The 14,238-nt window shown below is 36.1% G+C and overlaps 1 protein-coding gene across 1 annotated transcript; it reads left to right on the top strand.

The window, feature by feature from the left end:
- Window positions 1-5,786: 5,786 nt before the first annotated feature.
- On the top strand, window positions 5,787-10,978 carry LOC135220358 (uncharacterized). The gene is made up of 4 exons (XM_064257577.1): window positions 5,787-5,858; window positions 8,666-8,793; window positions 9,115-9,231; window positions 10,054-10,978. Exons 2-4 carry the CDS (start codon window positions 8,689-8,691, stop codon window positions 10,177-10,179), a joined length of 348 nt encoding a protein of 115 aa, XP_064113647.1. The 5' UTR covers window positions 5,787-5,858; window positions 8,666-8,688; the 3' UTR covers window positions 10,180-10,978.
- Window positions 10,979-14,238: the final 3,260 nt, after the last annotated feature.

Genomic DNA, 14,238 nt, shown 5'->3' with positions numbered 1-14,238 from the left:
GATATGTATAGGTAAATGTTTAAACACGTATATATATATATATATATATATATATATATATATATATATATATATATATATATATATATATATATATATATATATATATATATATATATATATATATATATATATATATATATATATATAGATATATATATATATATATATATTTATATATATGTATATATATATATATATATATATATATATATATATATATATATATATATATATATATATATATATATATATATATATATATATAGGTATATATATATATATATATATATATATATATATATATATATATATATATATATATATATATATATATATATATATATATATATATATATATATATATATATATATATATATATATATATATACATGTGTGTGTGCTGTGAGTGTGAGTGTTTTACATATTAGAAACCATTCAATTTTTTTTTATTAAACCCTCATAAAAAAAGTACCGAAAAGACATTGATCAAACTATTTAAAACAAAATAACATCCTCTTTATAATAGCAAAAATGCACGAATATTAACGTATGAAAAATAAAAGACAATATGGCATTGCATGACCAACCTATCATATTTTAAATAAAGTTTTGAACAGACGGGACCAGGAAAAAAATGCTAATTCGTGATCAGTGGGCAGTTAATTTTGCAAATAACAGAACTCAATTTGAACCCGTTGTTGAAATCCATTGATGTAATGTTCATGCGTGAAATTAATCCTGGAACGCCTCCTCATATATATCAGTCAGCTGGACAGAGTGAATTTTGTGGGCGATTTTCATTTCTGAACATAAAACTAAATTGTTAACGTGTATTGATGGTGTATGTTACTTGAGTATCATTCTCGATTTCGCAAAGTATTTTTGATAGTAAATGTTAACAATTATTTATTTGTCACTAAAGAAATAATTGTTTGTAGAAACACATCTGTGATGTTTGAAAGTTTAGTGCCATAGATATACGAGCGTGCTTTGTAAGAGGACGAAATTATGTTACACACACACACAAACAACACACACACACACACACACACACACACACACACACACACCACACACAAATATATATATATATATAATATATATATATATATATATATATATATATATATTATACATATATATATATATATATATATATATATATATATATATATTATATATATATATATATATATATATATATGTGTGTGTGTGTGTGTGTGTGTGTGTGTTGTGTGTGTGTTTGTTTGTGTGTGTGTGTGTGAGCGCTTGCTTCCACACGAATAGAAAAGAAATTATCAATTAATTAAATCCAAAAATGAAACAATAGAATAAGTAAACCATCTTTATATTCATTACTGATCTCTGGGCGTTTGAAATGAGCTATGGAGGAGACAAAAAAAACGTAAAAAAATAAGAAAACTTCAGCCTAAAAATCGGAGGAGAAAATAACATACGAAGTCAACACATCTGTAAAACACGAGACCCCGGAAAATTTCTCCCAATGAATGAACGTGACCAGAAATCATTACAATTTATGATTCCCAATTAAGAATGATTTGCGTAGTAGGATTTCTAAATAGGGCCACAACATTTGTTGGTGTCTCACTCAACAGGGACCTGTGTGTCATTCCAATCTGAGATTAAATTAACATTTTGAACAATGACAGGGCATCGTCCTTTGCTATGTCATTATCATTACATTTGCAATTCGTTATCATGATATTATAATGACATTATCATTATACAAGCATTATGCACATTTTTAAGGGTAATAATGAATATTTTCCCCGTTGGCAAACGACTGGATTACCAAAGGTTGGTGTATACATGTAGGTGTTTTTTGCGTGTGTGCGTGTGTGTGTTGTTATATGCGCTTACAAAATACTACATAAAAGAAATGAAAAATTTAGGCATATCCCAGACAGGCTACATATTAACCAAGTTTTAAGCCGAGCGATTTTCATATATACTGGTGTTAATATATATTTATATATATATATATAATAATATATATATATATATATATATATATATATATATATATATATATATATATATATATATATATATATATATATATATATTGAAAACCGTATTCTTAACAAAATATACATTTGTAGAAAATAACCGAATTATTTTACATTCTGGTTATTGTTTACAGCGTTTCTGTAGCATTTTGTGCATTTAAGTGCTTGAACATTTTCTCTTTCATAAAGGAATATTTCAATGTTTTTATGCATACCCTATATATTTGTTTCAGTAATTTTTCGGTATGTTCCATATATGATTTATTTAAGTTTAAGTTTATTTAAGTTTTATTTTATAAGGATCGCATTCATTACAATGTGTCTTAAATATAAATAAGTGGACTCTGAAATTATTCATTCTTCATTTTATACATTTTATATTTTCATTCTCTGATGATATTCATATGAAAAAGGAACTTGATACTTAAATCAAAATGACTTACCTAAGAGCAATTTATAAAATTCCATATCCACAATAAAGCAAATTAAAATATATCGGCAATTTGTTGTTCTAACAGCACCAAATGTAACATTCAGGGTATGAAATGACCAGTGTAATTATCAATTCATTTCCGTTAGTGCTTGCACCAGAATGAGACTTTTGCAGTAGGGAAATATTATCTAGTGGTTATTTTTTGCGATTCTTTTTCATTTTGTTTAATTCCATCGTTTGTCCAGTCTATGGGGATTATATATATGTATACTATATATATATATAATATATATATATATATATATATTATATATTAACTATATATAATATATTATTATATTATATTTATATATTTGAAGGGAAATCTGAATCAAATTGAATTAAATGGCCAGCTCCCTCGATTGAGTGGAATTATAATACGCTCGACATAGGATGGCTGGGTATTAACTTATTTTGGGACGTCAGACAGAATAATTATTATTATCATTATTATTATTATCATCATCAGTTATTGCTATTATTATTATTGTTATAACGCAGATGATAGATTCTGTCCCATATGGAGCAAGCCACAAGGACCATTGACTTGAAATTCAAGCTTCCAAAGAATATGGCTCTCATTTGAAAGAAACAGCAGACGGCTATAGGAAATACAGAAAGAAGAGATCAGTTTTTAGAAAGAAAAATTAATAAAGATGTAAATAAATTGTTAGGATAAAAATAAAACTGCTTTAGGGTGATAATGGGTTGTATCATCGAAAAACATTCTAACTGGTACCCCAAAATAAAATACATTCGACTCCTTTTTACCTGACCTGTAGTAGTATGTATCTTGTACGTATTTCACACTGGGGGATATCCATCCAAAGAAAATAAAATCGTTTTATTGTTTTAGTTCCTAAAAAATCAGTTTATTGGCCTGCATAGCTGAGCTATTTCATGCTCTTTCCACAAGGGGCAGAGGAAGGTTTACAGAGAAGATTTTATTTGTGTGTGTGAATTTCTTTGTCCTCTTGGGTTCAGCAACATATAATACTTTTAATTAAAAAATAATGAAGAGGTCAGTACTATGGCCTTCAAACGAGCAGCGAAACCCCGTTCTTAAGCAACTGATAATTGCATGTTTTGAGAATATGTTCGTTTACAGAAAATATGTTTTTTTTCCCCTCCCCTTGGTTTCGTTTTGGCAATAGATAAAACATTACAATTGCAGTCCTATGGTGCTAGACTGAGCAGTGAAACCCGTTCCTAAGTAATTGATAATCTTTGCCTAGTTTGTATTGTAACCTGACTTTTAAGATACTTTCAATCTAACAAATTTTCTTGTCACTTCCTTGTCAGGACAAATCACCCTGACGTCACTCTTTCTTGTTTATAAATAATATTACTGAATCTGATGAGTATATTTGAACCTAGTGTTAAAATGTACACTCATCCATGTCAGCGTATTGACCAACTCTATTTTCTCCAGACATTCTATCCAAAATCTCATCAAACTTGTTATTAATACTTCTCCGGTATATATATGTCTTAACTAAGGTGTGGTATTTAAACTGAGTGAGTCTGTCGAGTCTTCTGCTCATTAGCAGTCAGTGATTCAAGTTTGATAAATACCAACATCAATCACAACAGTTTAAGTAGAAAGTTTTGCTAAATTGTAGAAGTCTTTTAAACGACAGTGAATTTGAAAGGGACACGTTTGAAGTTATTATAGGCATTCTGTTTGTAGAGTCACTCAGACTGACAGCTATTTTATGTACTTAAGCAGAGGAAAGTGAGACAAGCTAAATAACTAATGAAACTCGAGAGGTAATGTTAACTTCCTGCTCTGTGAAAGGCAGTAACTTATATATTTATGAGCATCAAAGTATTCTAGGTCAGACTACCTTTGAACAGCTTTGAAATCTCTTTTCTGGCAATAAAGGTTCGTAATGTTTTAAATAAAAACTTAATTCTCCTCGTACATAATCATAGTGAAACAACATGTCCTGAGGTAATGTAGCAATTGAAAAGACTGATATGAAAGATGAATATTTGCTATTACTCAGACAAATGTAACATTTTATAATATATACATATATCTATTTGCATTTATTATTATTATTCTAGCACATAAATCTAAAACTAGACACCTTAAACTTCGGTTTCATACGAACAGTTCAAAATACGCGACATCTCATACCGAAATAATTCCAGTACGACCCAAACAAAGGCTTCCGCTCAGCAATGGAATCATCTGACGAGACCTAGACAATGGTGCTTTGTTCTCTTTTGACTATTTTCCCCACAAAAAGATCTCAAACAGACCAGTGACCGGACACCTTGATTTATCCCCAATAAAATCTATGTATTCGGTATTGTAGTATCGGTGTCTATAGCGAATATGCACATATACATACCTGCATAGTCCGACTGTCAGCTTTGCACGTGTTGAGTGCGCACATGTGGCAGCAGATGTAGCTATCTTTTCAGCCCAACCCCTCAAGCAATTCCACAAGTATGTAAATGGCCTAAATACAAGCAATAAATATTGCATTTTTATTAACACGACTCCTACCGGCCCGGCTAGATTAATTTTAATCTTTTAAAATTCTCTATGATATGACTTCCAAAGGAGAGACACAACTGCTAAATGTTGATATCATTTGTGATGACTATTTGTAAGCCACGACGAAAGGCGCACTAATCATTCGAATTCAGCCTCACGTTCGCCAGCCACCCAGCAACAAATTATAGTACGTTTCCAAGTGCCAACCAGAATGTGATTAGCTCGTTTCTTACTCAGTAACCTAAAGACTGCACAGCAACGGCGGTTTCTTTCAAATCTTGGAACGCTCTGCAGTCGACAAGCTTGCTAACAATGAAGGCAAAGACGTGCTTAGAATAAATTTCTCAAGAGTGTATCGAAAACATTCAGTATTTATCGATTATATTGAAGTTAGCGCTGATCTTCAATAATTTGTTATTGCTTTCTTGAGTAAGTTGTTTTTAAAAAGCTAAACGTCTGCGTATCCTCCTTTCATTTCCACGTTAGAATCTCTTCCACGCATCTTCCACAGGACCATTGTGGAAAAACAATACTTATAGGATCTACTTTTTTACAATATGCGTACGTCAGTATGATAGTCACAATGCCCTCTTAACTTCTCTCGAATTCTTTTAGAATGCCGAAGACAAAAGGAATTTGACGTGCCAGGCACTGAAAGGACAAAATATATTGAGTAACATTCAGGTGGGCTTTAAAATTAATAGACTCAGGCCCCTTCGAGGTTCTTATAGGTATTGCGGTTCTTAGCTCACAGTCTTCTTAAACGCTTTGGTGGATCAGAGCAAAGGAGTGAGTGGCTCTGCAAGGGTTGCTGGGACTTTCGAATTTGTTCGCTGGTTAAAGGTTTGTTCACAGATGACAAATGTTCATACTTTGTATTGGTGTTGGTTGTCAGAACAAATATAAATATCAGTAACGTATAACTTGCCAGACTGGGAGTTATATTATAAACATCTGAAATTTCCTTGAAGTAAGTGTCATTTGACTAATGAGAGATGAGAGAGAGAGAGAGAGAGAGAGAGAGAGAGAGAGAGAGAGAGAGAGAGCAAGCTCTCTCTCTCTCACTTCATTCATATATATATACATATATATATATATATATATATATATATATATATATATATATATATATATATAATATATATATATATATATGTGTGTGTGTGTGTGTGTGTGTGTATGTATATACTTTAAAGAAGGTAAAGGGGAATACAAAAAGAGGAGACCAGTTATTAGAAAAACAGACAAATTAACAAATTGATAAATATATGAATAAAAATTATTTAAATTATTGAAATAAGAGGAGAATCGCATTTGGCTAGTAATGCATTGCATCTTCGTTTAAATTTCTAAATTCCAATTGCACGACATCCTCAGGGGGCTGTTTCACAGTCCAACGATGTGAGGAATAAAGGACCTCTGGAACCGGGAAATTCGACAGCGGGTATATTTACCGCATACTGGTGCTGCTGTTCGGCGAATCTGGTTGTTCTCGGTAGGAAAAGGAGGTCTGGGATCAACTGTGAATTTGAAAGATCTCTGCTAAAAAGTACCTTATGAAAAAGTAACAAACAAGAGACCATCTATCTATGGTCCAAGTCATAACTGCTACTAATATTAGGAAACAGAAACCTACCACCACGAACAACGCTATCTAAAAGAGATAAATCTATCGTAGAAGCAGACATCCTCACCAGAGAGCAGTATTCTAGTAAACGTAAGAAATATGACAAAACTGATTGCATTGGTTTTATCACTTTTATAAATATATAAGACCTTACGAACAATACCTAACTTTTGGGCGGGCATTTGCTAAAACTTTTATTAGATGATTTTCGGTAGTAAGTTGAGTCAAAAGTTACACCTTGAATAATCAAAGCTTCAGATTCATTCCACTCACCAACAGTGTTTTTGTTTTAGAAAGTTTAGCATCATACCTCACTGACTACGCATTTCACTAATTCGGTCCTTAACCCGATTGAGGCTGAGGGCAGCTTCATTTCTCATAAGTAGAGACTTTACACAGCTACAAGTGTTGCATCTTCAGCATACCGGACAGTCTTTTCATGGCTAACAACCATACCTCTTCTAATAGTTGACCAAGAACACTAACCTCTTGAGCTCCAGGCACGATAGGTCTAGGTTTTCTGAAGATCTGGTGGTCTGAAGTTCGATTCTTGGCTCGGCCAACGCGGAACCAGAGGAATTTATTTCTGGTGATAGAAATTCATTTCTCCATATAATGTGATTCGGATCCCACAATAAGCTGTAGATCCCGTTGCTAGGTAACCAATTAGTTCCTAGCTACGTAAAAATATCTAATCTTTTGGGCCAGCCCTAGGAGAGCTGTTAATGAGCTCAGTGTTCTGGTAAAACTAAGATATACTTTTTTTCTGAAGATCCCGTCAATAGCAACTCGCATCTGGCTACCTGAAAGGAAATCTTGAAGTAATTCTAAAATATTTCCACCCACTCCACGATTTTATAGGGCCTTATGAATTAATAAATCGAAAGTACCACACAGATACATTTTAATTACTCTGCACTCAAATCCTTATCAAGGTTCGTATGAAAAGTGCATGTCAATTCTAAATGGACATTGCAGGTACCTAACAGGTACCTATGTGCTGTTCATTATCAGCAAACAACCCTTTAGATTCCACTTACTTACATAGTGGTTTCAAATAAACATTTCTTCAACATTGGAAGGCACAAGGGGAATAGAAATCGGCCTGTAGTTACTGCAATCTGAAGATATGCAATTCTTAGCGAGTGGTACTGTATTACTAAGGTGACACTCATTCTCAAAGATTCTGCGTCATCATAAAAATCCATAGAATCTACTAATCTTTGGGGGACAACACAATAGAGACTTTATTCAAAAACAAAGGGAAGAAATCATCAGGATCTTCTCCATCCTAGCTATCAAGGCTATCAAGAATTTTTCTTACCATCCCCAGAGCGAAATGCAAATTTTATAAGAAGAGGTTCAGGATGACAAGTATTAGGGAGAGCCCCATCCTCAGCTGTTTATTGATTGCTTCAAAATCTTGATGAGGCAGTTCAGCCTTTACCCTAGTGCCAGCAACCAACCTACCATCATCTGTTAGTAGTGGTGGAATGAGAGATGAGCCAGGTGGCTGTATGGTAAGTTCTACTTGCTGTGTGTCGAGACTTAAGAAAAATGTGTCATTTCCTTTTTCTGTTTATTTTCATTTGAACGATTTCGTCTCCATGTGTTGAATTTGGTATGCTTGTCATGGTAATAAATACATAGATGAATATATGAAAAGATCAAATACACAGCATCTTTGCTTGAGCTGTTGAAGTTCTATTTGCAAAAGATAAATATAAAGAAACTTGCAGAAATTTCTCTGAAGATGGTGAATATAAACCCTTAATACTCATGTGGGGTGAAATTCACCCAGGAATATTTAATTCTTTGTTTTAAAAATAACTAAAAACAAAGCAGGTACACAAATTTACATGTAGAAAACCTGGTCTTTTCAGTTCCTCAAATGGAGTTTCCAGTTATGTGACTTCTACCAGCGTATAAAGTTAGTTTCTTAGATGAGTTTTATTATAGAAAACCAAAGCAATATTTCAATTTCCAATGAAACAACATCTTAAAAAAAATTTCTGTTTATCAGGGAGGAGGACCAAAGCGCCGATCATGAACCTCGAGGAAGTTGGTTCTCAGCTTCGTCAAGTTCTGGAAAAGGAAGAGTTGTTGGCCCTTGCTGCTGGAATAAAGGACAACTACCCCTATTGCATAGAAGTATGAGATGGATCCTTTTTTAATGTTCTGACATTCTCTTCTAATGAATTAAGGTTTTAGTCAGCTAAGATATAGATTTGCCATTTATTTCCCCAAATAGTTTTTTTGCCTGGCTGGAGTCAAGTATGTCCATAAGTTTGCAAGTCGATTTCGTAATTATTGCTTTGAATAAGTAGGATAGCAAATGTCATAATTTTGTTTGATAGTATGTATAAACATTATTTCTATATGGTTTGTCACATGGAGAGCCATATTATCAATACCAGTAAGAATAAAATATTGCTGTAATGAGATTTTAAAACTTACAGTGTTCACCGGCAGATGTACAACACTTTGCTACTGACTGCCAGGGGACTGAACGCTTGCTTCCAGTACGAGATCTACATACCGAGGAATTACCTGGAGTCACATATCATCATTTCGAGGTCATTGATTGAAGTACGAGGAAATATCTGTTTCTATATCAGATTACCATTAAGGGTTGTGTTACTAGTGGAGGAATTGAAAGAAAGAAATATGTGGGACTGCTTAACTTCCGCATGAAACTTTGCTGTAATGCTCAATGGATCAAAATTGATCAAAATGTTGATCTCATCTTTCTGGTCTTCCAAGACAAGCGATAATTGTACAATGAGGACGGAAAATCTCTTAAAATACATCCAAGGTCCCTATTAGATGGTTACGTGTCACATGAAGACTTAGAGTGGAGTAAATGATTTCTTAATTAATTTTCCCCATGTACACCAAGACGTTTTTATGCTCACAAACACTAAGCTACGAATGTCATTTAATATCAAGTCCATTTAACCTCAGACTAAACGCAGGAAAGGGATTTGATAAGTGGTAAGTCCACTTGGTCACAGATCGCTTAGAACTTATAAATTCTCCTTCGGAGTTTATTCCGAAGTTGAGTGAATTTGATATTATAAGACATTTGTAGGTTAATGTTCACTATATGTTTGTGACACTGTATCAAGCCTAAAATATGATTAGAAATGGAGAAGGGAACTTTTCTTACGAACGCTTTAACTTAGTATACAAACTGGGTAGAAGACCAAGGTCAGAGTATAGATAGCTGGAACTGCCTTTAGTCTACTTATCATTTTGGATTCTGATATACCTAAGAGAGCAATTTTTTTTTTACACCAGCATTGCCTAAAATGCTAAACAAGATTTGGTGAATATTACCAGAAAGCTATATATGTAGAAGTTCTTTGGTTACTTGTCTTTATCTATATTTATTTTATATTTTTTTTCCAGAAGAAGAACATGAGCATATATTGCAGAGAGGAAGATGTTCCTCTGCTCATCAGAGTAATGAAGGGCAGTCGTTTCTTGGATATAGTTAAGGAACTACCAGTCAATGTCTTTTTCATATCAAGCTAACAATTAGATGCAGTATTTGAGACACTTCAGATAATACTTGAGAGGCGCGTCCAGAAAGATCAGTATTTATGTAACGCCTATGAAACTCGACAAAAAAGTCCTCTGAGGTAAGCCCTTCGTGGGATGACTCAACTCTCCCTTTTAATTTTGTTATTTCAAAGTAGTTTAACAAGACAACGGAATCACATTACTAGACTGAACAATTTCGTTAACAGTGATCAGTGCAAAGATATAATTAACGTTAGAGAAATGGGCAGATAATGTTAAATTGCAATTTTAGAATTAGTCAAATAATAAAAAGTATATGTTGGAGCAACTGTGGTGAAGGAATCTTCAAGGAACTTTTAGTGCCACTGTTCCTAACAAATAGTATTTTTTGAGACCACTATTACTCACTTAACAGTAACGACAAATGAGGAATTTTAGGGAGACAGAATAAACTGTTCAACATGTGTTGTGTGGTCAAAATGACAACGTTTAATTAAAAGGAGAGAATTCCTAACTTGGAAATGTGACCTACCTTCGATGTTCCCATTGCCTTTCCTCTCTGTATAGCTGAAATCAATCATTAAATCTTAGGCTAATTCAGATTCTTGAGATACGAAAAATAGTCTTTATTTTCCCCAAAATAGCTTATATGAAAATGAAATCATATGAATCTAAAATCCCAAACCATGAGATGCCAATACTGTTAGGCATAATCATATTGAATAGCACTATCACTACTTATTCTCACTGTCAAATAACCCCCAACAGTCTTTCTCAAATACATGTCTAGAGAATTCATTTTAGATAGTGACAATCCAAATCCATCTCGCAAAAAAAAATCACATTTATCGAAAATGGTAATTATTAGAGTTCATCAATAATGTTAAGTGTCACACCACATTTCCCCTTTCAGAAGCTATGAAATAAATGTCACTATTCAAAGTTTCAACATCTTTTTTCTCTTCCACTTTACCTAATCTGATAGATCTCCAAGTGCCTCCTCCCATAGTTCTTTGTCACTAAAACTTCATGTCTAATGATCCCCAAAATTTCTATACTAGAGGCTATATCTCACTCAATTTGCTCTAACAGACGTATGTACTTACGCATGCTAATGGACCGTATGAGAATTAAGGTGAACTAGTTTTAGAAGTCAATAAGTAAGAAGAAAGGAACCAAGTTGAATTAATTAAAAATGGGAATCAAATCCCAAGTTCCCTGAGAACTAATAATTAGAATTAGCTCTAGAATTAAGGTAAATTAGTTTAGAGATTAGGTAAAATGTAGGGAACTAAAATAGCTTAATTAAGTAAAGCAAATTTCTAATAAGTAGGTAATCAGCAAGAACGAAGTCGTTCGGCGGTATTTATTGTGTCCCAGGTGCTCTGTCTGATGGGCGCTACGTTTTCATTGGCTGAACAGAAGATTAAGTCCGCCCTGAGTCAAGCCGTCTTGCAGAGGTGGAAGCTCGCACTGCTCTTCGCGTGCGGATGCTGGAGACTGGGAGCGTAGTATTGGGCAGGGGCACATGATTGGTCCGTTCGATCGGCTCTATGGTGCTGGCGGGCGGCGCCCTACGTGCCCACCGTCGGAAGGAGTGAAGTCTCTTGAGTGGTGTTGAGGCTGGGTCTCTCCTTCCCGATGTGTAGGGCCTCTAAGAGGCGGAGGCGACGGTGGTCTGCCGCCTTATCGATAATACCAATATTAGGAATAATGTCCTTCCGAGTTATCCTGGTATTGTGGATGTTTTTTGCATGTTATGGATGGCGCCTTCCTGACGTGGCGGCAGGATATCCTCTTGGAAAATCGCATCGTTGTCATACCAATGTAGGCGCTGGGGCATTCCCGGACAGGGCAGTTGGTATTGGTAGACAACGTTAGTTTTCTTGAGAGGGTCCTGCATCACGGGGGCTGGGTGGGTTGTTTTTCATAATCAAGCCACTAGTCTTCTTGCTTTTATAGTAAATGATCAATTTCACGTTTTTCGCAGGGGTCCGTGGGGGAGACATACCTTTCGATGATGTTACGAAGGGCTTGCTCGTCCTCTTTGTATTTCTTGTGAAATACTCCGTTGTAAAAGAGAGTGACAGTCTTCAAGGGCGGCGGGGCGAGGCTCCTGCTGGTACCACTTATCGACTTAATCCTCTGTTCAGCCAATGAAAAACGTAGCTCCATCAGCAGAGCACCTGGGACACAATAAATCCGCCGAACGACCCCATTCCAATCGCAGTTGCTGCTCGGCCTCCGTAGCAGTAACATCTCTCCTGAGACCTTCTCTGGTGAACGTGAGCGACAGCGAGCGATAGCGCCATCCCAGTCGACGATAGCGGCGAGATTTCCAGCGATTTTCGGCGGAAACTTTCGGCAATTGACGACGACACCGAGAATTATATTTCTGAGAGAGCTCTCTCACCATTTTATAAGGAAATTTCATATGACATCTTTCTCTCTCAAATAATTTTCCATTACTAACAGTCTCTCCTGCCTAAAATTCGGTAGCCGTTGGGTCTGAAAACTCCGATTGAAGCAGGGTCTAAGGGACAAAAACTTTCTACTCTCGCAATCCTTATTTGCAAGTAGCACAGGAACGATAGGCTGGTGTCTCTCATAAACCAGGTTTAGGCCCTTCAGGCAAAAGTAAAAAATATAACAACACACACATACCACATACATTTCTCTCTCTCTCTCTCTCTCTCTCTCTCTCTCTCTCTCTCTCTCTCTCTCTCTCTCTCTCTCTCTCCCTCACAGATGACGAACCGACGAATGCAGCCATGGACAAGTAACCCAGCCACACCCACCACTGCAGAAGCACCTGAGAACCGGAAACGGACAACGTCTTCTTCTTCCTCTTTTTCAGATGCCCCGCTGAAGCAGTTAGACCTCGCCTAGACTCCTCCACCTCCGAAGAAGAATCCACCACAGCCACTCAAGAGGACAAGGAAAACCCCCCTGCCATGGACACAGATGATGGATTCCAGCTCGTCACCAGGAACAAACGCAAACAAGGGACCACCAGCAAGCACCTTCACCCTCACATGGAAAATACCTGATAACTCCTCCAACAGGAACCAGTGCATATGAATTCGTTAAGGAACTCGAAAAGAAGGGTAAGTTGTTCAAGGTAAAGGACCCACCACCAGGGGAGAACTGTTTGCAATACCCTCAGACCTGAATACAAATGAATATATGTGAAAAATAATCCTGCCAGCTTTAAATTCCTCAATCCTGACGACAAACCCGCAGATTTATATTATGCCATTACCCTCTGCAATTTGAAACCAGGGTTATTCTGGAAAATCCAAGTAATCAAAGCAGAGAGATGCCACACAAAAGAACCCAACCCCCAGCCAACCCGCAAAGTCCTAGTAGAATGGAAAGGAACTCAGCCTAAGTCACTGAACCTTGGCATGTGGGGCTCCTTCCCCACCATGGACTTCACACCAGAACCTCTGAGATGCTTTAACTGTCAGAGGTACGGACACCCATAGCAGTCCTGCACCGCCAAAGCCATTTTGTGGTGTATGTAGTGGGAGACATCCCACAAAACTCTGCACAGACAAGTTTAAGAATGGACAAGAAACAAATGCCAGATGCCCCGCATGCAAGGGAAACCACCATGCGTGGAACAGAAAATGCCCGATAAGGCTACAGAAAATAGACACTCTTAAAGGAATCACACCTCGGAGCCTCCCTGGACACACACACACACACCCGACCACAACACACAACAGCAGCTCCCACCACCCAGCAGGGATCAAGGTCCTTTGCTGCTGCAGTTAGGGGGTCGCAACAAGCCCCAAAAACACACAGACACACCCCCAGCATAAGACACAGTCCTATGCTGCTGCAGCTGGAGGGCCTAGACCCAACAGGACTCAAAGTCAGCCTCAAACTCAGAAAAAGGAACACAAAACACTCCCCACCACACCCAGACCAACACACACCAACGAAACAATAACAAACACTAGAAGGAAAATCAGTTTCTCAGAATCGGCCAGCCGACCAGCACATACATCCTAACCTCTCCTGTTCCCGAAACCCGACAAATCCTCCTCACTCCAAATCCTAAAA

This window comes from Macrobrachium nipponense, chromosome 1, assembly GCF_015104395.2.
Source record: "Macrobrachium nipponense isolate FS-2020 chromosome 1, ASM1510439v2, whole genome shotgun sequence".
NCBI classification, from domain to species: domain Eukaryota; kingdom Metazoa; phylum Arthropoda; class Malacostraca; order Decapoda; family Palaemonidae; genus Macrobrachium; species Macrobrachium nipponense.
Note: the sequence above shows the minus strand (reverse complement) of the source record. Positions and strands in the feature narration are given on the sequence as shown.

What these genes read in the sequence shown, in the direction of transcription:
- LOC135220358 (XM_064257577.1), top strand. Translation starts at nt 8,689, where the DNA reads ATGAACCTCGAGGAAGTTGGTTCTCAGCTTCGTCAAGTTCTGGAAAAG. An exon ending in ACTACCCCTATTGCATAGAA is followed by an intron (nt 8,794 to 9,114) that starts GTATGAGATGGA and finishes GTTCACCGGCAG; the next exon opens with ATGTACAACACTTTGCTACT. An exon ending in TTTCGAGGTCATTGATTGAA is followed by an intron (nt 9,232 to 10,053) that starts GTACGAGGAAAT and finishes TTTTTTTTCCAG; the next exon opens with AAGAAGAACATGAGCATATA.